The sequence below is a fragment of the Aythya fuligula genome, chromosome 1, assembly GCF_009819795.1.
Source record: "Aythya fuligula isolate bAytFul2 chromosome 1, bAytFul2.pri, whole genome shotgun sequence".
Taxonomy (NCBI): domain Eukaryota; kingdom Metazoa; phylum Chordata; class Aves; order Anseriformes; family Anatidae; genus Aythya; species Aythya fuligula.
Window position 1 is genome coordinate 197,812,044 of NC_045559.1, and position 25,436 is coordinate 197,837,479.

The 25,436-nt window shown below is 38.4% G+C and overlaps 1 protein-coding gene across 2 annotated transcripts in view; it reads left to right on the top strand.

Moving 5' to 3' along the window:
• Positions 1 to 25,436, top strand: part of NOX4 (NADPH oxidase 4) — a 117,261-nt gene that overhangs the window by 18,626 nt on the left and 73,199 nt on the right. For both annotated transcript variants that reach the window (XM_032199976.1, XM_032199966.1), the window contains exons 7-11: positions 2,464 to 2,536; positions 7,035 to 7,115; positions 11,532 to 11,760; positions 13,759 to 13,923; positions 14,073 to 14,135. In XM_032199976.1, coding sequence (XP_032055867.1) covers positions 2,464 to 2,536; positions 7,035 to 7,115; positions 11,532 to 11,760; positions 13,759 to 13,923; positions 14,073 to 14,135 — 611 coding nt within the window. The remainder of the gene's footprint in view (positions 1 to 2,463; positions 2,537 to 7,034; positions 7,116 to 11,531; positions 11,761 to 13,758; positions 13,924 to 14,072; positions 14,136 to 25,436) is intronic.

Here is a 25,436-nt window from a genome sequence, read left to right on the forward strand (position 1 = left end):
AAGCCCCCCCAGGTGACGTTTAGATCAGTTAAAAGCAGAGGAAGTGAGAAACTGAAATAATAGAAATTTGTGTATGAGTGAACTGCAAACTGGAAATAGATTGGATAATTGATGTCTTTAGTGAATCAGTGTCTTGAAAGAGGGTCACCTGTGGAGAAGGGACTACAAGATGGAGAGGGCGAGTATCAGAACAAGCAGCCAGGATTATATTTAGAGTCTTAGATGAAGGAGAAAGACTTAGGGTGAAAGAAAAAACAGTGCAGAGGCTCCGTTAAATATTGTCCTAGCTTCTGGGTACACCTTGAGACATAGGCAGTTGAGCAGAGGACCTGCAAGGTAGAACTCTTTATCCACTGACAGTAAAGAAAATACTGGATTTTCAAGAGTTTGAGCACTGTGTTGCAAAAAGCAGTGGTTGCAAGTTATCTTCAATTTAAAATGACTGGATCACTCCCCATCCCAACAACTGGTAATTGATATTGATTATTTGTACTGTGAGAGTGCCCAGAAAGGGACCAAAATTTTGCTATACTGGGTGCTGTACAAAAAGCAAAAATAGGATCTCACTTCCCAAACAATTCAGAACTGGATTTATTGACTTTTTATTTATTTATTTATTTATTTTTATCACAGTGAAGAGAAGGAATAAGAAGGAGCTGGAAGGATTTATGGTGTGCTGGGTTTTCAGATCAGTCCAGGAAAGAAACCTCCTTGCCTGAGGGTGTGAGGGTTACTGTGGGAGGAACAAGTATTCAAGAATTATAGTTAGTGGAGGAAAATAGTTTTTGCTCTCCTCCCTTTCTCTAAAAATGCATTGATGAATTAGGGCAAGGTTGTAAGTGATTTCATGTGTTCAGTTTGATGGAGAGCTGAAGAACTGGATGTAAAAGGTGACCTTCTGTGGCTTGAGTGACAATGTAGGATTCTAGAACAAGCCCTGTATTACAAGTGGATTAGAAGTATTTGTCAAAGATTGATTGCATGCTGCATGTACAACTAGATTAAAGCAGTAGAAATGAAGAAGGAGGCAGCAGAAAGAATTTTTTATTCAAAGCATTTTTTATTGCAACTGCTTTTAATTTTAACTTTTCCACGAAGGGATGAAATTAATGTAGTCCGTGAAAAAAACTTCCACTGATTGTAGGACCAAGATTTTACCTACAGTTTGTAAAACTGAGGAGTGCTTTGGGCTGTGTCAGATTTTGATTATCAAACTTGCTAGTAAGCAGGTGATGAGAAGTTTATAAAAAGATAAGATCGCAAAATGTCTCTTTATCACTAAAAAGTCTAAAAATCACAAGTAATTATTTTTAGAAAATTAACATGATCATATACTATAGATAAGAACAAGAAAAAGATCCTGAACCCTTTATATCTATAGTTTCACTGTTTCCTTCTAGGAAAGCAGGTTGAGACATTTATATTCTGACACTAAAATAGCACTTATTTACCTTTGTGTTTAGTGATTGGAATAGTTGACTTTGCTTAAACCTGAACACATGGTTTTTAGGGTGACCAGGGGCTATGCTTAAAAACTTTTAAGAGTTTACATTCTTCAAGAAGTAAAATGTTCCAATGTAATGCTTCATGGCTCTTAGGTTCTTAGTTCTTAATTCAGATTTTTTGCTACCTGGTGTAGCAGTTTTGAAGATAAGGAGCTTATCATTAAAGTGGTAACTCTGGTCAGGATTGTCCAATATATCTTCAGGCTGATGGTTTACTCTACTTTTGGGGTAGGATTTTGCTTTAGGATCAATCATGCCCTAGAAATACTTATTTTTCTCCTTTGACTTAAAAAGGAGCCCAGAAGAGACTAGTTCTGATATAGCAGTCCGTATTTGAGCAGATGAGTCCAATCCTTAATGTTTTTAACCTTCTCAAATTCTGTCATTCTCACAGACCTTGCTCTGCAGGCAACAATTTCTAGCATGATACAATGCCATAGAGAATAATTTCAGGCTCTTTCTCATTCCAGGATGAAATAGGTTGGCAAACAATTGCAGTGACAGCTTGCATAGAAATTGATTTGCCTGAAATTCAGTCCCTGACCAGGTTTATAATTGCAGTGTTCAACAGATTTTAGGGTTTGGAGTAAAAAAGAAATATAGAAACTTGTACAGTCAGTCTTACAAATAAAAAGACAGGATTAATTCTTAGTTACCTGCTTGGAGACTAATATTATGAGCAAAGGATTACAGGAGCAAAGACTAATGGGAAGTCTGTGATGTGTGGTGAAATGCAAGGAAAAGGGTATTTTTCTCTTTGCAAGGTGGAAAATAAGACAATTCTTCGCACCATGTGCTCAACAGTAGCTTGATACATGAATTGTCTGCAAGAAATATGTATATGTAAAGTTTGACTGAATCTTGATTTGTATTTCAAATAATTTCTACTTTCTTAAAAGGTAATGGGAGACAAGTATGCCTCCCCACAGTTCAAATGTAAGTTATCATGTTTTTTTAGTTCCAGGTCTGACTGGAGTCTTTATGGTGCTAGTATTATTCCTAATGTGTACAGCTTCTACGTATGCCATCAGGTAAGATATAAACTGATCATTACGCTGAAAAATGTCATTTAAGTAATCATATACTCGTACTGATTAGAGGGGATGAAGTGATGAAGTACAAGTGTAATATGAGGCAAGAAGTATTTAAATGAATGTTAAAAATACGTTTTCTTGCCTTTTTTTTTTTTTTTTTTAACTAGTTTGCAGGTAAATTAGCACAGTGATTTTTCTATTTCCAAATTTACAAAAACTGATTCAGTTGCCTTCAGAGAAAAGCTTTTTTTTTTTTTTTTTTTTTTTTTTTTTTAAGGGACATGCTTAGTTAAAACTGTAGACCTTTAAAATTTTGAATAGTTCCTTTTTCTTGTTTAGTTTGTACCAGGAAGCAATAACCAAGCATATGGAAATTTCTGTCCAATGTATAAATTAGGTCGTCTGGAAGAAAAACAAGATGATATTTTTATCTTGATTATTTTCATCAATTATTTGTAACAACGAATTAAATCAGCAACAACAAAACCAAACAAAAAGAAAAGTAAAAACAATTAAAAATAAAATAAAACAAACAACAACAAAAAAACACCAGCAAATCTAACCAAAACAGAACTGTGCTGCTTAAGTTGAATGTTGCTATTTTAAAGCTCTGCTTCTGGTTATCAAATATGTTCTATTTAACGTAGATGATGCTTTTGAAGCTGAGTGTGTTATTGGCTCAGAGTAACTGCAGGGATTTCTAGAGGCTTCGTCCTCCGGTGGGTTCACATTCTGCACCAGCATTGTTGAACATACATTGTAGTGCTGTTAAGTGACCACTATCTTGCAGGATGTAGGCCAATGTGGCAGCCTTTTATAGGCTTCTGGCACTGAAGCAATTTTGGTGAATTCAAAGACTGATTATACGTGTACATCATCTTGATTCAGCAAGCACTGCATGATATTTTGATTCAGTATCTTAAAATTTAAAAGACGCTCTGCTGCTGTGAGCTAGTTAATTTGAACTTTGTTGAACTAATTTATCTTCTCTGAGAAGCGGTGTTATAAGGTGTTGGTCAAAGAAAGCAGTTCAGCAAATACTTGTGCAACTTCCCAGCCAAGGGGACTTCCAGAACTGAGATTTCTGTGAGGAACTGGAGGCTACAGAAATACAGGATAAGACTGCTACGCAAGATGTCAGGCTTGGTTGCACATTACATAGTTCACACAGATGCCTCTACTTGCAAAAGAAAGCCAATTTTGGGAAGATGGAAAAATGAAACAATTACTTCACACTGCAGCAGTGAGCCAGAACAAAGTCCTGTTTTCTCCAAGGCCATGATAAATTAGAGAAAAACAAACAAACAAACAAAAAACCCCACAGTATTTATTAATGATTGGGAAACTTAGGAAAAAATATATGTAGTTGTAAACGTATTCTTGGAAATAATAATTTTACGGTTCATGCAAAAAAGCTTTCCATCTTTCCAAGTTACATGCTTGTTATTTCCTTCTTCAATTACTGTAACTGCAAATGCTTTCTTGTCTTTCTGCCACCTAGCCAGCAGAATCAAAACCCTGAACAGATCATCTGCATCTCCTATTACTATAGCAGTAATTCTTACTTAGAAATTTTATCCTGGCTTCTCCCTCAGGCGTATGGCTCAAGCTTGTCTTTGTAGTCTGTTTTACAAAGAAAACAAGCTTCCATGTGCATCTGTCTGTCTCTTCTCAATCTCCTCAGTTACCTAGTAATGGCTAAACTCATGCTAAGGTTTTAGGAAAATTAACTGTAAACTTTCATTGCTTATCCAAAACTTTTTAAAAAAGTATTTGAGTGTGTTATATTATCCTGGATTTCAGCCCTAGTCCACTCTTGCACACTAAATTGCTTAATCATTTCTTCCTTTACATGTACATTCTGAAACTTTTCTGTGCATGATTTTCATTCCATTTTCATGTCTTTACCTGTTCAGTAAACTGTATGAATAAGTATTAGGAGGATTAAATTAGTTGCTAATGGTTTAAAGGGGGAAAGTCAGTGTCATTTGAAAAAAAAAATCCTAGGTTTTTTACCATGTCATACCTGAGAATCAGACCACCATTTTTTTCAGTATTTGTTGGAAAGGTTATGAAGTTACCAGAAAATTGAATAAATCATGTGCATAAATGTTGACATTTCAGGTAACTTTCAAATAAATGTTGCTCAAGAGCATTTCCATTTAATATAATTGCTGGTAATTTCGGAAATCATGTATTTAAAGAAACATTGAAATGTAAGTGGCTCCAATGCCATTTCTTTTTATAATCAAATATGTCCGTATTCAGTTCCATCTTCTAAACTACCACATATATCTTCCGTTTCAAAACTATCTGTAACAGGATTAGAAACATTTTTTCCAGAACTGTGCTGTTCACTGTATCCCTTTAAAAGCACCACAGTCTTCTCATGCATTTCAAGTTAACTCTTGCAGACCTTCATCTGCCAAATTCTAAAGTAGGTTTACCAAAATTAAAATTAAATATTCAATTTGATCTCCGATTTTCAGGAAGTTGGGTGGCTAGGAAAAACATTCCTTCTTTAATTAGTATTTATTTTAAGCCCTAAGAAGAATGTATGTAAAATAATCAATGTTCTGAAGAGTTATAAAAATATAATAGTTTTACGATGTAGATTGTTGAATGTACTAGAATACTGCATATATCTGAAGGACACAGTTTAAAAAGGATACAATTAAGAAAAATATAAAGATTAAAATGTCCCAGTAAGAGGTTCAAGGATCTTGACACTTTTAGTTTAAGTAGGTGAGGCTGAGAGGACTTGATTACATTTGGGGAACTTGACACATGTAAAGAACCAACGTGTTATTACAGAGATATCTGCAAGAAAGTTGAAGAAAAGGTGAAATGCCCATGTCTGGAAGCTGACATTTAGACATATTCAGACAGAATATGTATATTTTAATCAGTGATAACAGTAAGTTAATGACAAGTGTTGAAAACTTGTCAGAAGTTGGAATAGACTGTCCAACTGTCCATCTCTGAAATTTTGAAAACTTGGTTCATTCTGAAAACAGTGCTCAAGATTCAATGAAAATGAGTTTGGTGTGTAGCTTCTGATATATTAGCAAGATGTCAAATTAAACAAGAGTCCTAAGACCTGTTTGCGGTCTGGGCATAAAGGATATTCTCTCTGCTTTCATCTTACTGATACTCACTCTCACAGCTCCTTCGAGATACTGATGAATAAATACATGGAAATGCCTACCAGGGTGCGGGTAGTTAGAAATAGTTTGAGAAGTCTCAAGGAAGAAAAAGTTAGTATGATGCTCAACTGGGGAAGGATGGTGGGATGAAGGAGCTTTTTTTTTCTAAGCACTTTTCAGCTGCTGGGTTGCTTAGAACTGCTCTTACTTGGGTTTTCTTCTTGGTTGCCCTCCAACAGATTATCAAATTGTTTTTTCTGCCTTGAAAAAGGACACAAATTGTGTATTGACAGAAACAAATCAAGTGTACATTTCAGGTGTATCAAAACAAGTGTAGCTAACTATTTATGTAAAAGACTGTAGGAGGGAGAAAAATATCTGAAAAAGAAAGTTATGTCTGAAGAGTAGCTTCTTGAACAATGTTATCTGAGTTAAAGTTGCTTTTTATTAAATAGTTACTTTGGCTTGAGTCAGGGTAGGGTTTTTGTTTTGGAAGGGACTCCTACCATACTATGTAGTGGGAAAGATGTTTGTGTGCTATGAAGTAGAGTATTTTCTTAACCATTTGGTTGTGGGTTTTTTTGGTGACTATTTTTCTCAAGAAAATGTGAACGGTCTTAACACAGAACAATTCCAGATGGGCATTTTCTTTGGTCTTTGGTTGTTTTTAAATTTCCTAACAAATTACTGATGAAAGGAAATCCTCTTTCCCTTTCCCCTGTCCTGATCCTAATTGTGGTAGTATTTCTGTTCATCCCAAGTCCCAGAGACTCACCATATGCAGCCCTCCAGCCCCCCAAAATTCCTCTGCCTGTCCTCTTTTTGCCTTCTTGGTCTATTTCCTTTTCTCCTGTATCTCCTTCTACTCCATATCCTCAGAAGTTTCCTTTCCCACCAGCCTTTCTGCTGCTACTTGTTAGTATTCAGTTGGGGCACAGTACGCTGCAGCCCTGTATTAGGGGAAGGAGAACACAAGGAGGCACTCACTGTGAAGAGGTTGACTTCTGAGCCCAGAGGCTGAAGAACTGTTCTAGCAGTAAGGATCTGGTAGAGACTTTGTATGACTTACGAATGTAGGGAAGTTTCCTAATCTGGGGAGAGGTCTTCAGCTGGCTCTGAGCTTCCATGTCCTGCTCTCTTCCTTAGCTTTTTACTTCTGTGCCAGTCACCTGTTCTTCTCAACGCTTAGCTGTTTGCAAATGCAGTGGTTCTGTAGGAATACAAACTGGGCTTTGACTATTCAGTGACTCCGTGCTGAATAATGATGTGCTGTGTGCACAGATCTGCTTTTAATTAGCAGTGATTCTGTCTGAGTGCAATAGCATTGAACCATGGTTTATTCTTTTCAGGATTTCAAACTATGACATCTTCTGGTATACACACAACCTTTTCTTTGTCTTCTATATGCTGCTGATGCTGCATGTTTCAGGGTAAGTAAATGAAAAACACTGTCCCTTTTCCTTAAGCACGGCATAAAGACCTGTTCCCTTGACTGTTACCTTTCCTGAGATTGCTTGTGCACAAAGGGCCAACCTCTTATCCAGATGCCATCAGTCATCTTCAGTTCTTCAGCAGGTTATTATTTAAATAACGTTCAGACTGTAGCTTGGAGAATCATGTGTTACTACAGCCAGCTAGCACAAATTTCTTCGCTTTCAAGTTTGTTTATTGTCCATTTTACCATTTTCTTGTGGGAAATCAAGATAACATTATTACTTCTTTCTGCTCTCTCTAACCTGGCTGCTGAGAGGAGGATGTGAAGTTACTCATCCCTTTCTCTTTCCTCTCTTCTTTCCATTTTGATTCCTATGGAGGTGGAAGGAACAGCCTCTCAGTAATTATCTCTTATTGCTATATTACAAAATTTACTAGTTTTTCATCTTATTTTCACAAACATCAGATGTTGATGTGCCATCAAGCTGATTCCTTTCGGTCAGGTCTGTAACTGGATAAAACAAGCCCAGTTCTACTGCAAGGCAGAACAGCTTCCACAAGTTATGCAGTGTGAAAATCTGGTCCGTTAATATCGGCAGAGCTTCCTCTGGGGATATAGGCACAGAGACTGGTATAGGGAAGGGGTGTTGGAATAAGGTTAATTTCATGTCATCAAGTATCTACTGCAGCATGGAGTGCTGGAATGTCTGCACAGCGCTGAGTACTGCTGTTTAAACAGTGAAAGGTAATTAGGCCTAGCCAGATCACAGTAGGAATATGTTGTTGAACAAAATAAATGCAGCTTGAGATCTGGTGAATTGAAATAATGAGTTGAAAACACTGAAACTCCTAGATGCAATTCCAGTTTTTTTTTTGTGTGTTCCCCCCCCCCTTTTTTTTTTTTCCTCCTTTTTTACCGTGGCATAGCTCTTATTCATAGTTGAAGAAAATGAATTTAAACTGTTCTTACCTTCCTGGGTCAGGATGAAATTTCACTACATTATTCTAATTTCTTCTTGAAAACATATGGTGATTGAGATCTTCTAACCTCCCTAGGCAATCTGTTTTAATGATTAACTTCTGAGTATTTTTGTGCCCATTTTAAATCATCTTCACTGTCTTTTCCTTTGCCCATTGTCTTCTCAACCATGCTGCTAGTTCATGAAGGAAGAAGTCTAGTTGGAGAAATTTGCAAACCAAGGCTGCAGGAATATAGCAAATACTAAACAGGCATCTCCTCGTACAGATCCTCCTTCATATTGAAGTGGAAAACCTTTCAGTGTGCATCGAAAAGAACTGAGTGGCAGATAAAAGTGAGAGAAAGATGAGTCATGAAGAGTGGGAGTCAGTTCAAGTTTAACTTGCCTAAATTTAGGTCTCTACATGTTCTCTAAGTGTCTGTCTCCCATTATAGTCAAATGAGTTCTAAGAAATATAGTCAATGGAGCCTGAAGAATGCTTCAGCTAACCTGCTGCTACACAGATCTACGTTCAAGTGAGCTGAATTGAGTTTTTTGGGCTCCATTGGTTATATTGATTGGAAGATCTCTTCTGAGAATAAGGAAATTTAAGCTCCCTTGTGTAGGTTCCCAACTGACTCCTACGTGGCAAATCTAAGAGATTTGCAGATGCATAGTCAGTTACTCTACACAGCAAGTTGTTTCCTGTGACTGGATGGTGTAGATAGGTTGGATAAGGATTTACCTGTCTTGGAATGTCTCCTTTTGAGTATTTTTACAGTATTCTTGTATTCTTGCTTTGTTTCAAATTACTATGGGTATGTTCTTTCCTCTTTTCCTGGGTAGCGAAGCAATTCGCAGCCATATATAAAGTGGCATGATTCATCTGTCATTTGTTATTGGTGTGTTCTTTCATCCTTACCCTAAGAGAGAGAGGAATCTTTCAGAGACTTATCCTTAAAAACTTTCCTTTCTCTTGTACTCCTTCCAACATGACTTTAAAATATTTTAGTGGCTAAGGGCTTACTGCATATCTACATTAAATTAACTCTATTTTAAGCCTGTAATAGCAACAACAAAAAATAGTTTGTGTAAAATAAAAGCTTGATGTTTCTATTACCAACATAAGGAACTATAAAACCTACAAAATATTTGGAGTCAAATCTTCGACAGTTTTAATTTGGTATTACTGTGATGTTTAACAGGTTATGCTGGTTAATTGGAGCTGAGAATAAGGTCTTTGTGCTGTCACCAGAGTTATCCAAGGATTTATCTTTGGAAGGGAGAAAATCCTTAAGATTCTACCCAGACATTGACCTTTAGTGGAGTGAGGACCCCTTAAGCAACTCACCTTGATTTGAGCAGTGCAAGTTGGATGAGAGGATAGGAACAGTGTAATTACCTATAAAAACCTCTAGACCATTGACATCTAGCTTGTCATCATAAAAATCTAAAGAAATAGTAATATAAGGTTTCCAGCTGTAGCCAGAAGTGAACATTGTCTCTGTTTTAAGGGTGGAAAACTGGGGCAGAGTTTGATGTATGCCCATGCGAATAGCCTACATGCTCAGCGTATCTGCTGCTTCTGTGTGTCTCTCATCTCTCCTTTCTCTCCCATTTTTGTTTGCTAAAGATGTCTTTTTCCTGCTTAGTGACATCCTTACTGAGTTTTTATAGATTCAAATATTGTACTAAATGAATATATGAGGATATGTCTTAGGCCCTAAGAGTTGTGCAGAACTTGACCTTTCTGGGTATCGACCTTGGGTGTGTAGGACCACTTGCATTTCCTTGACATCTTCAGAAATGGAAGTCGTTGCAGCTGCTGTTACAGGCAGCTTTGTTATCCCTGTTTGCCACTCAGCTAGCATGTTTGTAATAGTTTAAACAAGCTAGAGATCATTAGCGGAGATGCACATGTTTGCAGTTCAGTTATTTGTGTCACAAGAAAAACTTTGAATCCTCTTTTGGGGATGTTCAGAGGCCAGATAAGCTGTGCGAGTAGCTGGCAGGCATGTGCATGAGGTTGATTGGAAAAATATCACATGTGCTGTGATTTCCAGCTAAATCCATGAGGCACCATAATGTTTATGGAGCGGGGAGCTAGCATAATGCTCAGGTTATCTGTCACTTTGCAACTGTGCAATGACCAACAGTGATGGCAGATGCAAGTGATAGGCATGATTGGGCAATAAATACAGACAGAAGCATGGGTGTAAGCATGCGAATGCTTCCCAAGTGATTCTTCCAGGGTTGGACGTGGAGTTGAGAGTGAGCAGGATTAAATTCCAAGCTGAACGTTACTCACTGGACCATACGGGAAGCATGTTATAGCTGTCAGGGCTGCATTTCAGCAGGGAAGGTTGCCAGTAGCCTGTCAGAGCCCATTTAAGCTAGGAATGTTGTATATATCCTACTTCCTTCTGTTCTTGTGAATTAGACTGTCACCGTTGCTGCTGTGTGTGTATGTTGGGGAGAGGAGAGGAAAATTTGTTCTTACGTGATTGTGTACTTGAGGTAAGCCCTCACCATGTCCTATTGCTCATCAGACATTGTGCCAATGGGCCTTATTTCCCATGCAGCACCATCCTATCTGGCTGTCATTTAGTTCCTCATTTATTTTTTAATATTCCTTCTTGTGGTTTACCTGTTAAGAAATTTATATTTGGAGGAAATAATAGTAACAGAATTCCTCAGACGTACTATTATAGGTTCTTCCCCTCTTTCAGTGACTCACACACACATTGAAATATCCCAGAGTGTCACAGATTTCCTTGATAGTTTTTCTTGATAGTTTCTAGGTGCAGTTGCAAAATTCCCACTTCATTTTAGTATACATCTAATTTCATCATAAAAAACAAGCATAGAGCTCACTAAATAATTCGCAGGATAAGAGAGGTTCATGGGTTATTGTGCAGGACTTTTCTTTTTTCCTTCTTTCCTTTTGACAAGATAGTATTCAAAGGAGCTGCAGTGCACACAAATTAGGCTGTTGTGTGCAAACCTGATAAACACCAGGTAGTGGGAACATTCCTGTGGTTTATGATGTGGCAACTTAAGATGTTTCTGCTACTGATTGCCTTAAAAATCGGGGCTTCCCGACTGTAAGGAGAATGAGTGAAAACAGCCTGAGCGTGAATGAACTGGAAATGTGATTATTTATTTTTTCTTCAAGGCTCCCACAATATCTCCCTCTTTCAAGCAATACTAAGCTTGAGGCTGTTCAGTGGGGAAGGGACAAGTGAGCTGGAAAAGTTGAACCTTGCCTCTAGCAACAGAAGGCTCTGCAGTTGCAAAGCCTCTATCTGATTAAAAGTCCTGAAAGCAAACTGAATAAAAATCCTTACAGAAGTTGAGCCTTAAAACTGCTTTCTAAAATCCTCTCCAAATGAAAAGAAGTGGCTTCGTTTTGGCCGTTACTTCAGTGTCTTTGTTATTTTTCTTTTCCTGCAGGGGTGTGCTCAAGTACCAGACCAACTTAGAGGAACACCCTCCTGGTTGCTTTAATCCTAACAAAACACTCCGAGAGAACATGACAGTGCCAAAGGCTTTTCAAGAGCCGTTTCCTAACCATACTACTGAACCTTTCCCAGAGGACTTATCAGTACCAGAACCCTTTGTACAAAATAACTTTATGAGAATTTGTTCTGAGGAACCCAAGTTCCAGTCACACTTCCCAGAGGTCTGTATGATCCGACGTTTCAGGTATTACAAGCCATGCCAAGTCTTTCAGTCAGCCATAACCACTAATTATTGCTTTCCCAGACCAGATGTTTTAATAATGGAAAATATTATTAAAACCTTCTCAGGCATTCAGAGATTTGGTGGGGAAAAACAATCTCTATTAAACGTTGTATTGCATTATAATGTGCCTAGAATAGGCTGGAAAAATATCAAGAGATTGGCTGTAATGTTCTTTTTTTGTACAACATGGTAAGAGATGTATTGGTCTTGCTATAAATGTGACTTTAAATTACAGTGTAGTACTTCAGAGCAAACATTTATATAACATATTCATTAGGCCCTTTTGTATGCATTGTGTGGCATTAATAAATTGAAATAATCAAACTCCATTTGTTCTCTTTTTCACCATGCGGATGCAAGTCCTAATATGCATTTTTGGGATGCAGTTGGTTGTGGTTTGGCTTTGTGTAGCCTGTTTGTAGAGAATAATACTACACGCAGTATGGGTAAATGAATATGATGACAGTGGGGGTAGAGAATCTTTTTTGTTTTCCTTTTTTTTTTTCCTCCTTTTGTTTCTTTATGTTTTGTGCAAAACAGCTTTTACTTCATCCAAATTTACTCATTTCTTTTAAGAAAAGATGAGCAGGGCTGTATTGGCAAGTAGGCTGAGGAGGTTTGGGAATGCTGTCTTCACAAAGCCTAAGGCCCACCATTCAAGGTGGCCTCGTAACAGACCTCACAGGAGTTTCTCTTTATTATTATCATTGTTTTCTGTGTGAATCACACATATCCCTTACTAGCTGCAGGGGGAACCCATTTTACTATTGATCATGTATTCATAATAAAAAACAGCCAATGCTACACTAAAGTCTTCCAACAAAGTCCTTTGGATTCGTATTTTGTTGTGGTAATACCAAATTATGTGGCAATAATGGCAATGTGTATCGGACTCCATATGACCCAGGCAGTGTTTTCCCTGGGGCTTATGATGCCTATTATAGAGTGATCTCTGGGGGAAAAAGGAGCCATGGAAAGAAATGGCCACTCTGTTTTCCTGGCAGCTTGTAACTGTATCCGAGAACTTTGATATATTTGAAAGTTTTATGCACTTAGAGATACCAGCTCTGAAAAAACAGCTCTGCAGTGTGCTTAGCTCCTGTGAGCTACTCAGGTTCTCAAGGCCAGAGGTGCTTGTGGAAATTAGATACTAATTGCAAGAGATGCTGATGGGTAGCTTCTAGATTTGAGAAGGGTTGAATGACTGAGCAGATGTGGAATTGGTAGTTAGCCCTTTAATAATTGACTCTGGGGATGGGATCTTGGCGATCAGACGCAAATGTCTCCATCTAAGCTGGTCACCCCGGGCTCCCTATGTAGTCTGTGCAGAGACACAGGCACTTGCAGGGCCCCATTTGCCTACCATACACATCTTCCACAGGGGCAAATGAACTGTGCTTCAGAAATGCCCTTTTTTCTCCCTTGTCTCGTTTAATACAAGCATAAATCCTAAAGCACGAGGATTGCTTCTTCGTTAATGTTTTTGCCTATACTTGAGATGATAAAAAGAAGGTAATAGTCAGATAATATTGCAAATCAGACAGTGTTCTTCCTTAAAGGTTAATCAGTTTTATAGTACTCCGGTCTGCTAGATTTTGAAACAGGGTATGTACTGTGTCATTCCCTGCTGAAACCAGTTGCAATCCAACTACATAAAACCAGAGTAACATGGTCACAAATGGGGTCATTAGCATTTTCTTCCTGATTAGTTTTATGATTGAAATCATTTGTGCCTGTGGAAGATGCTGCCAGTTAGACTGACTAAGCCCCCATAACATGCTTGGATTTCTGCATGTGGAAGGGTGTGGAGATTTCTTGTGATCAAACACTGTTCTGCAGTAGATGAGAAATCGGGTTCTGCAGGCATTCATGTAGCCTTGAAGCTAGAAAACACAAAATGAAAAGCCCTTGAGGTAACTTTGCTGTTCTCCCATAGACCTGGTTTTGGATTTCTGGACCTCTCTGCTTGTACTGTGTAGAACGGCTGTACCGCTACATCCGCAGCAATAAGCCGGTCACAATAACTTCAGTGATAAGCCATCCCTCCAATGTCCTTGAAGTAAGGATGATCAAAGATGACTTCCAAGCAAGGCCTGGCCAGGTGAGTTTATGGGCATCTGATAAGAAATCACTCTTGCTCACATAGCATTGTCTTCAGGGATAACTTTCATGTTCTATGTGCTAACCGATCGCTGAGTGTTTTGGACGTCTTTTCTATCTCTTACTCTTTTCTGGTCTGTTTTATTTCAGTATGTTATTCTACACTGTCCGAGAGTGTCTGGACTGGAAAGCCACCCATTCACCCTTACAATGGTGAGAAATAAGAGTTTTTTCTGTACTTTCCCATTTATTTGTATTTGGTAAGCAAATGGCATTTATTGCTTTCAAGGTGAAAATTCCCTTCAGAATAGTTTTTATGTTTCATTTATGAGGGTACCAATGAATATGAAATGGAATGATTATTATGTATGACAGTACTGAATACATATTTAATTTTCTTCACTATTGAGAAAATGATAATGGAAACTTTTTTCAAAGTCTTCCGTAAGTGGAAAACGATAAAAAATAAATAAATAAAATCCATGTGATTTTGATTATTCAGTTTCATAAATGAGGTTTTAACCATCTGTTTGTAGACCTTAGTATGTAATGAGCACAAACTCTAATGAATTTTATTTTTTTTCCTGTTAAGTGAAATGGAAAGAGATTCTTGCAACTGCCTTTTCCAGAGTTAAAACAAACAAACAAACATCTTTAAAAAAAAAAAAAAAAAGTATTAAAATAGACTTATGCTTTATTTTTACATTAAGAGAGATATTAGTGACTTAAAATAATATGAGTGAAGTCGTATAATGGGATTATTACTTAAACAGCTCAATTTATCTAGAATGGGAAGTGGGCCCTATGGAGATATACTGGAATAAGTTGAAATTGTAAATAAATAAATAATACACCTGAAGTTCTCCAGGAGTGAACAGTGCAGAGGCCTTGGAATTTGTATGGCCATATTACAATACTGCACTGTCTATGTTGTTATAAAAAGCAATGTAAGTCTGAATATTAGTGACAGTGTTGTCCTTTCATTGGCAATAAACAACTAGGTCCTGTCCACTTTCAGTTCTTTGGCTTTGTTTGTTTTTGTTCTGTTTTGATTTGATTTATCTGAATGCCAAGCAGGCAGGCAAGTGCTGTCACAGGTGAATCCACACTGATTTCCACAAAAATAGATTTTGTGCTGTAAATCTGGCAGTGAATCTCACTTAGGAAAAGCAGCTTCTATATAACTTGGCCAAGCAATATTGACACTTACATAGCCTGATATTTGCAGAATTTTTCTGGCTATTCACATAACCAGTAGAAAGCAGAGGTGTGTGCTATTTATCTGTTGTTAACTCCAGTAGGCAATTTTTAAGGCACTCTACAGAGTCCCTAAAGATAACTAAATATGCAATGCTGGAAAATGATGTGCATTGCAGTACTGATGGAATGGTAGCTGGATCTTTGTGCAGAATGAGTCAATTGGTATATATTTATATTTATGATTTGTTTAGCAATCAGAAGATAAATTTAAAGCACTCAGCATAAACCTCAGATTGCTCTTTACACTCATTTGGCGCTAGCATAGCTATGTTTAATAAAGCTGCGCCCGTTCTATACCACTGGACACATCTCATTTAAATGCTAATCTCAAAACATCTTGTTCTTATTGTCCAACTCAGTGGAAGTTTAAATAATTGTTATAATTTGATTATTAGTAATAATTGCACAGTTTGGAAAATACGGGGCTCTTACGAAGACTAATCTTGCTTATATTAGGACACTGCTAAAGCAATGGATAGTGTGACACTGAGTTTGAGAAATAATGTCATCAAAGTATTAGGCCTGGTTCAGTAGTCTTTTTTTCTGGCAAAACTTCTTGGTTTTGATTTTTGATTTTTTTGGTCAGAAAAAAATACTGCTGACATGAACCTATTGGTTTAGATCACAGGATTAACTTAAATAGGATGTTGTATTAAAGTTAGATTCTTTGCATGAGTTGAGGATTTCATCTGCTATTTAAAATGGCATAGTATAATATTGCATGTTATAAAAAATGAGTTTTGAACAAAAATGTCGATCTAGGAGCTATGGAAAACATCTCTTTTTCTGAGTTTTCTGAGTAAATATAAATAACTCATTTATATTCAGATATGATGCAGTTTCTTCCAGTTAGATACACAACTAGTTGAAAAATTACGGTTGGTGTAATTTTTACACTTATATTAAATATGTAATATTAGAATTGGCAATTTTCAGTTCATTTCCACAGTGCATTATATTTTAAATATATAATACTCTACCTGGCAATTTCTGTTCATGCTCAGTGCTTTATACTTTGAAGTGCAGCAATATCTGTCAGCATCACAGTATATCGTTCAAGATTGTGTACATGTTTTAACTATTATAAGATATGAAATTACTGGTAGGTTAGTGAGTCTCACTTTTATTGCCACAAACATATTTCAGTGGACTGTCAACTGTGCTGGAGAAAACACTATTATTGGGTAAATGGCTGTTTTATAGCATCATAAGGATTTGAAATGCCTGGGTTTATGGCAGTCTTCTTGCCCAGCTTAAGGAGGGGGACAGTCATTTCCATATGTCTTTCTAGGTCACAGAATATGCCTTGGGCTGCTGTCCTGCTTAGAAAGTTTTGTTTGTTTTTTTTTTTGGTCTAATACTGTGCCAGACATGGGACTGTGCTTATAGAGTGTGTAGGCAATATCTTAACTTGGTATATTTTTCCTACTCCCACCTGACCTACTTGTCGTTACCAAGCAAGTTGGAAAACTACTACTGCTGCTTTTATTCGGTGATGGTAATGCCAGGGTTATTTTCTTGGCTGGGGTTAGGAGCATGGGGCTCAGAGACATAGTGAGAAAAGTGTGAGGGAGTGTGGGGCTTCAGGTCCTGAGGTGCAGTGCAGTGATGGCTGCAGCAAACCTACAGGAAGGCCGAAGCTTTCTTCCCTGGCACCACTGTCCTGCTTAGGTTCTGTGTAATGTCCTATATAAGCTGTTAAACCATCTCATCTTGCCTGGAGCGTGCTTAATAGAGAAGTGACCGGTTCAGGCATATCACAGCGGGGACTGTAAGCAAAGCGGAAAGGAAGGGGTGAGGCGACATGAAGGAGTCGTGCAGATGTTTTACTAGTCCCTTCCCTTCTTGGGGTTATGTAATATTTACAATTTAGCTCAGTTTCTTACATAACGCCGGGGTGGAGGAAAACACTGGGAGGCTGTGTAAAGGGCCTGAACCTATTCCCATCACACTCTGGCAAAGCTCCCATGGATTTCAGTCAGAGCCAGAGGGAGTTCTGAATCTCAACCAAGTGAACGTAAAGAGGTAGGCATTGTTCAGAAATGTGTGCAGTGGTGTTTGTTTTCTTTTCCTTTTTGTCAATTGAAAGCATTCTTCACCCTGATGGAAGGAATGAGCAGAAGTAATTGGTGCAAAAGGCACACAGGAATTTGGAGGAACAAAACTTCTGTTCCTCTGAACTCAGAGCTGCCAGTCTGGTTTCCTTGCTAACCTGTGACCTGACTCTGCTGTTAGAGGCTTTGTGTGAAGGAATCCTAGAGTGGTTTGAAGGCCATCTGGTCCAAACCCCCTGCTCAAGCAGGGACACCCAGAGCAAGTTGGCCAGGACTATGCCCAGGGGGCTTTTGAAGCCTCTCTGGGCAACCTGTTCCTGTACTCTTTCACCTGCATAGTAACGAAGTGACTCCTGATGTCCAGACGGAACCTCTCATGTTGCAGTTTGTGCCACTGCCTCTTGTCCTGGTACTGGGCACCACCGAAAAGAGCCCAGCTCCATCCTCTTTACTTTCCCTTCAGGCATTTAGAAAGGTTGATGTGATTCCCCCCCGAGCCTCCTCTTCTCCAGGATGAACATCCCCAGCTCTCTCAGCCTCTCCTCACAGAAGAGGTTCTTCAGGCCCTTCATCATCTTGGTGGCCCTACATTGGACTCTCTCCAGTAGCTCCATGGCCATCTAGTACTGGGGAGCCCAGAACTGGACCCAGCACTCCAGGGGTGGCTTCACCAGTGATGAGCAGAGGGGAAGGCTCACCTCCCTCAACCTGCTGGCAATGTCACTCATCCACTCTAAAGTTCAGCACTCAGAGATCCCATTTTTCTCATGGTCATTGTGGAAGCTGGTATGTTGGAGCTCTGTTTTTGAAGCATGCTTCCACCGTTTTTTATTCACCTGTGTTTATTCCTTGACTTTGTTATCCATTGAAAAAGCTTTGAATGGTAACATAGGATGACCCAACTCCTGCAGGTGACCTGCTGACCAATTCTAGGTATTGCTGTGAGCTACTCTTCATATTGTCTTCATTGTTCCATCTGATTTGATTTCACTTTAACAAAACACTTTCTTTTAAACATTTACTTTTTTTTACCAGTTTCCTTGTTACTACACACAACTGTTACTGTTCTCTGTATAACTGTAAAATTTGTATGCCCTTGTGTCTTTACTTATTTTAGTTAGGATACTATTGCATCTTACAATTGCATCTGAACAGAATATAGTCAGCCCCAAGATATTTCAGTCCATAATGGAGATAAATATTTTCAGTAAATCAATCTTTTATCTACGCAGGGCTTTTCAAAGGGACAAATTAATTTTACATGCTTCTATTTGATGAACTCATTTGAGGAGATTTGGTTTTCAGACCAAGTGTAGAATATGGTCTGGAGATCAGACCACTTAAGAGATTGGGTCTGTCCTGATAAGAGGAACCTAAAGAAACATCTTCTCATTAGTGTTATGCTTCCAGACTGACATTTCTTGACATTATTTCTGTGGAAAAGTGCAGAACTCATCTGCTGTTGGATACAGTTTAAATATTGTCATCTGTAGCATTCTTTAAGGCCCGTGGAAAAGAAAACATGCGTCAGTAATGGTACCAACATCTAGTAGTCAGATAGCCCTTCACTGCAGTTCAAGTATCCAAAACATTACTTCCACTTTCTTTAGTATACAAGGGTCAGAAATAATCTGCACTTCTTTCCAAAACTAAAACAAATTGAGTTTCTGGAGTTTCTCCTTTTTTGCTGTTGATGTTTTACATCTTAGATAGCATTCAGTTCTTCTGACTTCATTATGGTTTCTCTTCATTTTAATCTGTATTGATAAGAAGAGACTAAGGCTTGTAGTTTATGGTACCACTGATTTTCTTTCCACTCCCATCTTACATTTTCCACTACGTATTGAGTTCCCTCTCTTTCCAGACACTTAACCACACTCCTGATTATTTGCAGCAGCAAGAAACCGTTTATGGCTGCATGCTTCCTTTTCTTTTTTGCTAATGAATGACTTCAGAAGTAGATTCCCACTTAAAATATACATTAGTGTCTTACCAGAAAAGGTGACTTCTCTTGTACGTTTTTGGAATTGCTTCTTGCATTGGCATGCAGTAATTGGCAGTAAGCCCCTTGGAAATAGCCTTGTGTTTTGCAGATGTTCAGTGCTTCAGAAGATGTGCTAGGTGCTTTCATGTGGTCTCTACTACAGAGTCGGTGCAAGCCACGAACTCTCACAACTCTGCAGTTTTGACAGCTTGTCTGCTAAGACTCGTGTCTATTCCCAGCACCTCATAAAGCTCAGGAACCATAGCAATGTTGATTTGATTGTGGCAAAAGAAGGTAGGAAACAATTACATCGCTTCAGATGGAACTCAGATTGTGACAGACCAAATGACAGCAACAAGAGTTGAATTCTTCTAAATCTGGAGGTGTCTGACACCTGAGGTTTGGTGAAAGCTGCTCTGCAACAAACATCTTCAAATGCAGGATCAATTAATCCTCTATTCCATATTTGTGATGGTTTTGATAGCCACAATCTACTTCCATACTTCCATTTCTTTTTGGAATTGAAATCTACACTGCATGGTGGGAGATACTTTATTGCTATTGTGGTGTGAATTCAGAGCTCGTTTCAACTACTGGCTGAATAGCTTAAAGGTTAAAATCCTTCCCTCTGGTGCATGCAGAGAACAGTGTTAACATTTCAAAACTGTTCTTTCAGTGGATACCATCTCTAAACCAGAAGTACCGCCTCTGAGGAGGAAAGAAAACTTAGTCCAGATGGTACATTGAGTAGTGAACTGAGTCTTTCATCAAAGCTTCTTTACTGCTGCTTTTTATGGTGGCAAATATGCAAGAAAGCCTAGCAAGAACTGCAGTGATTGAATGACTCAGTTTGCAGTATGCTCTTTGTTGAAGTTGAACTGCTATAAAAAGCCTTCATTAAATTTTGTTTTATGGCAACAACATAGATCTACTATTTGGAATACTGTTGTGTTTTTTGTTTGTTTGTTTGTTTGTTTGTTTTTCAGCTAAAATGTTGGGTTTCAAAGGATTGCCTCATTTCTGACAATTGCATGTGTGTATACTAAATTAAAATATACAAACATTATAAATTAATAGGCTTTTTCAGGTGTTTTGACACCTCACCATAACAAGAGCAAAGTATTGCCTTAGCACCCAAGAAACAAGAATTCAGAGTTTTATGCAGTGTATGATTGTATGTAGACACTGAGGAAATACCTCCTCTATAGTGGCACTGTCAGTGTACAGGAACAGGTGAAGGGAAGTGCTTTTGGCTTGTCCATTCTTCTGTGGTATGAGGGAGAGAGACCTTTTCAAGAGACATTCAGGACAGAAGCCAAGAACTTAAGTCCTCTGAATGAATTGCATTGACTAGTGAAGGTGCTAGAGTGCATGCCGGAGATGCTGTGGGTGCTGGAGAGGAGGGAGACTTTAGGAGTTTCTGGGATCTCAGTTCTGTACTGTGTGATTTTCTAGTGATTTCAGTGACCTGACCACAATTTCTTTCTTCAATAAAGTCACTCAGGCAACTAATCCGTATTGAATTTCTCTGAAATTCAGGATATCATTTTGTTGGAAGTGATAAAACTGTAAATCTTAGCCCACTAAGTTCAGGCAGAGAAAAGGATTACCTGGTCTATGTAGGTCAGCCTTCACTGCCTGACTTCATGTAGAGATTTCATTCCTTTCACTATCATTTGTCCTGACAAGCACCATTGATAGGATTCCTCTTCTCCTCCTGCAATTCCCCCTTACGCATCCAGAATCCCTTTTGGAAACAGCTAAAAAGTCACCCATTATTGAGAAAATAGTTAATTTAAAGATGTTCATCTACATTGTAAGAAATTGACTCTCTTTGTAGAGGAAGAGTATGACCTCCTTTATCCTGAGAACAGTGGAACCTTACATATGTTGAGTGAATGCTTCCATACTTCACTTGCCTCTAGAAAGCTGTCCAGGACCTCATTTGTCATTGAAAAAGATATATATCCTGAGCTTGATGTCTTTTCAAATGGTACTGTTTTAGTATTGGAGTTGTCCCTCAGAGACTTGTTCTTAAAATAAAATCATACATGTATCTCAAGTTAATCTTGCTGATACTCAAAAGCTTGCCTAAACTCTTGTGGAGCTTTCTTTGTGTCTGTGTTCAAAATGTACTCTGCGTATCCTCTCCAATGAGTAGTTCACAAGACAGAATTAACAGAGGAAGATGGCATGGAAGTGGCACATATAAAACAAAAAAATAAACCAAACCAGAGCACTCAGCGCTCCATGTCTTTATGAAATACCTGCTCTATATTAACATCAGTGGCTGCTGCTTCAGATCTTGCAGAGAGGATCACCTACCAGCAGCAAGTAGAATTCTGTTTCCAACAGGAAGTTCTCTCCTGTGTTATAATGTGCTCTGATCTCTCCCACATCAGTGCTGCATAACAAAACTGCTTTTAAATCCAACTGAAGTTGAATCTGGAAGAGTGGTAATGAAAAGATTCAAGAAATTCTGTCCTTTTGTTGGTCTCTGTCTTTCTTCAGAGATGGTTAATTGGAAGCAGATCGCGTGAGGAGGATGCGTAATGCAACATCTTTCTTCCTTTGCTTCCACCATACAGTTCAGTATGAATAAGAAATGAAAAACTACACAGGGATTGAATTCTTCACTCATGTGCATGGATGGCCAAGTCTTTGCTATGACGTTTACTACACCAGACAAGACTGGGGGAGGGAGACAGTTCATGTGTGTGTTTTTAGTCAGTCACAGCTGAATTTTGAGGAAGGGAGAGGGTAAGTTTGCATATGCAGATATGCAGATTTACAGAAAAAAAAAATCCAAATATACGTTACTGAGGAAGAGCACATTGTTTGATTCATATCCAAATTAAAACTGTAATAATTACTGAACCCCAGGCAGAGAAACTCCTAAGTCCATTAATCATCTCAGAATAAGTAGGAGAATTAGCTGAAAGAGGTTTCTGCATGTATATGACAAATTATGGTACTGAACCTCCATGTCTCTAAGCCATTGTTTATCTGTACATTTTCTACCTGTAAGTTTTATTTATTTAATTTTTTTCCCCAGTGAATGACTTGTCCTTATTCCCTCCCTATCTCTGTTTAAATCCAGATACCAAATGAATTTGGTCAGGATGGGATTACAAGCCAATAGCTGTGATATGCCCATTTACAGTTTGGGGCTGTTAGAAAGAAGGTCTCAGCAAATAGTACATGAGTATAAACAACAATGTTACAACAAGTAACATCGTTGATTTTATAAAAGAAAGACGGTGTTTTGTAGAGCCAAGATTGTCTTTATCCTTGGGTAATCTAGAATTCATCAGTGAGGGTACAAACAGTTTATGGAGTTGATGAAGAAATACATGCGTTGTACCATAAACTATTCACCGCAGGAAGAGCCTAGGAGCAAGATTGTGAATAACTATATCAAAAAAACTGAGAAGTTATTGGAAGTTTGCCTGAGTAAAAAGTATGTAAGGACATCAAGAGCTAAGTTCATATTGACAGACAAATACAATAAAAACAGTCTAACATGATGACATTCTAGTAAGCTTTGTTAAATATCTTATGCAAATGGTTATGAAACTTGGCTTTATAAGATGATTTACGGAATGTTTAGGGAGATGCAGATATTGTGAAGTATCTTGCTGGCAAACTGCAGAAATCCCTAGAGCATGTCTGCTCTTCATAGAAGTTGAAAATCTAGCAGCTGCTTGACAAAGAATTTAAGTAAAACAAAAATAGAATAGATTAATCTTTCAGATGCCTTTAAGTACTTTCTTAGACTTGTTTGTTTGGTTTGTTTGGCTTTAGGCTTAATAGTTTTGGGGTCTGTATAAAAACCTTAAGTAAACATCCATTTTCATTTAAATCTGATTCTTTTGGATTGAGGGAACAAAGAAATTGTTACATCCAAGTTCACTAAATCCTATGCCTTCTTTCTGCAGATGCTTTAAACAGAAGGTGTCAGATCCCTCTCAGGAGCAGTTTTATTTTCTGATATTGTAAAAGTAAATTTACAAGATATAACAAGTCTCTACTGACTTTAGCAGAGAAGTTTTTCTCCCATCAGAGGCAGTGCTTCTAGGTTAGTTTCTAGGTTAGGTTATAGAAAGGTCTAGGAAGTGAAGGAGAAACCTCAAGATGAAAAAGAAAAATGGAATTTCTGAGCATTAGTACGATTAATATGTGGACAAAGTATTAAAGGAAATGGAACACCCTCTCTCTTGCTGTCTTAAAATCAAGAGGCAGCTCACAGTGTCTGCTTAGGGATGATGGAAGGAGCCTGTGGTGCCATTCCATTTCCCTGCTCATGCATTTGTCAATTCAGGGCGCTGTTGGTTGGCACTAGGTCTGGTTGCCCTTGGAGGACTCAAAGAGGCAATCCTGGGCAGAAACACTGCTCGGCTGCCTTTTGCTCTGTCAGGAACAAATGCCTGCAGTACAGTTGTGGTTTGTTTTAACCACTAGCTAGCAACTTGAAATGCCTAAATTATATGGGCTGAATATTGCTAGGATTGATATATTTTTACTACATTATAGGAAGCGTAATGCATCTGTTGGAGATGAAGGAGTAGACTGCAAGATTTTTACCTTGGTTAAGCTGCAGAGTTTAAGTGTTGCTTAGTAGTGCATCCATAGCAGCAACAATTTACAGGGTGAATCTGTTGCAAGCTTACTGTAAAACAAAGTCTTTGCCTATTATTTAATTAATATGAACATCAATTTCTGAAAGGCAATACGAAATCTGTTAGGTATCTCAGACCTCAGAGAAGTCTTTTCCAAAGTCTGTGTTTGAATCTCCACTTCCTCTTTGGACATTTCACAGCCACAGGGGCTGATCACCTCTGAAATCTGGCACTTGCTGTGTAAAAATAGAGCTATTTAAAGTTAATATGTATTTTATTTACAATTACTGGTCTATTTACAGTCATAAGGCATTTTCTGCAGTAAAAAGTCATGTTTTTCCTTGGCCCAAGAGTGAAATCAAGGAACAAATGCTCATAGATTGAGATTTAAAAAAATGTTTTGAATACTGAGAGTAATTTAACAACTGTAGGCTGCTGGGAGTGAAGTAGCAAATACTGAACTCTGGACTCATAGGAATTAGAGGGTGTGGGTTTGTGGTTTACATTACAGAAGTTAGACCCCGGATGACCAGAATGAGCCTTCTTGGCACTGCAGCTGACCACTGATGCATCCTGAGCATCCCACAGCGTTGCGGTGTGTTTTTTCCACTAGCCAGCCTGCAGGTGTCTGGGGTTGGACAACAAGGAGTATAAGGGAATGGAAAGCAAAAGGGAAAAGTGCTTGGGATATGTTTCTGCAGCTGGACTGCTTACAAGAAGTCAGCTCTGCAGTGGGAGGGCTCTGGCTGAGGCAGTGAGTATTCATTGGTGGTCTTGTCTCGATCACCCAGACACCCTTGATACTTAAATCACGTTCCATAGTTAGGATTTCACCACATTCGGAGATGTTATGATGTCTGCAAGTGTCTGCCAGTAAGGTTAGTTGCAAGGCCAAGTCTCTAACAGTGAGAGCTGTTAGACAAAATCTAAGCTGTAAAGTAACCCTAAGCAGAAAAATAAACAGAGCCATTTTAGACAATCTCCTAGCCTCTGAGGCAGAGATGTGTTTAAAAGAGAAATGCTGCACGTGAACTTGATTTCCCTTGAAATATGCTCTGTATGGGATTCATTAGTTAAAAGAGGGGTAGCCCAGTGTAACAGAGTTCACCTCCAATGAGTCAGACTGAAGTCTAGCTACTATTTTTTTGGCTACCTTTATATAGCATGCCTGTGTTTGTCATAACTCCTCTTCATTTTCCAATGTCAGGATGAATCATTCCAGGAATGTTTATATCAGTTCTGTATGAAGCCAGACAAGCTACAGCTTACTGAGCTCCTGACGTTCATGTTTTCTTGTCAGTTGACAAGTTTTGCCTCTTTCATGTCTTTTATGTGCTTTCCTTGATCTGTGCAAGGGCTTGTCTGAGTCAGGAACAAGGATGGACTGAAGGAGCAGGGGGCTGCAGCACAGCTGGTTCTCCCTGGCAAGCAGGCAGAAACGTGGAAGCAGAGCAGGGGCTCAGCAGTGTTTGCAGTGCCTGCCAGGATATCTGCAAACTCCATATTAGAATCATATCATGTTGGTTTGTTTTTGTTTGTTTGTTTGTTTGTTTTTTCCCCAAAGTGAAAGCCTCCTTTGAAGGGCTTTCCCTTTGTT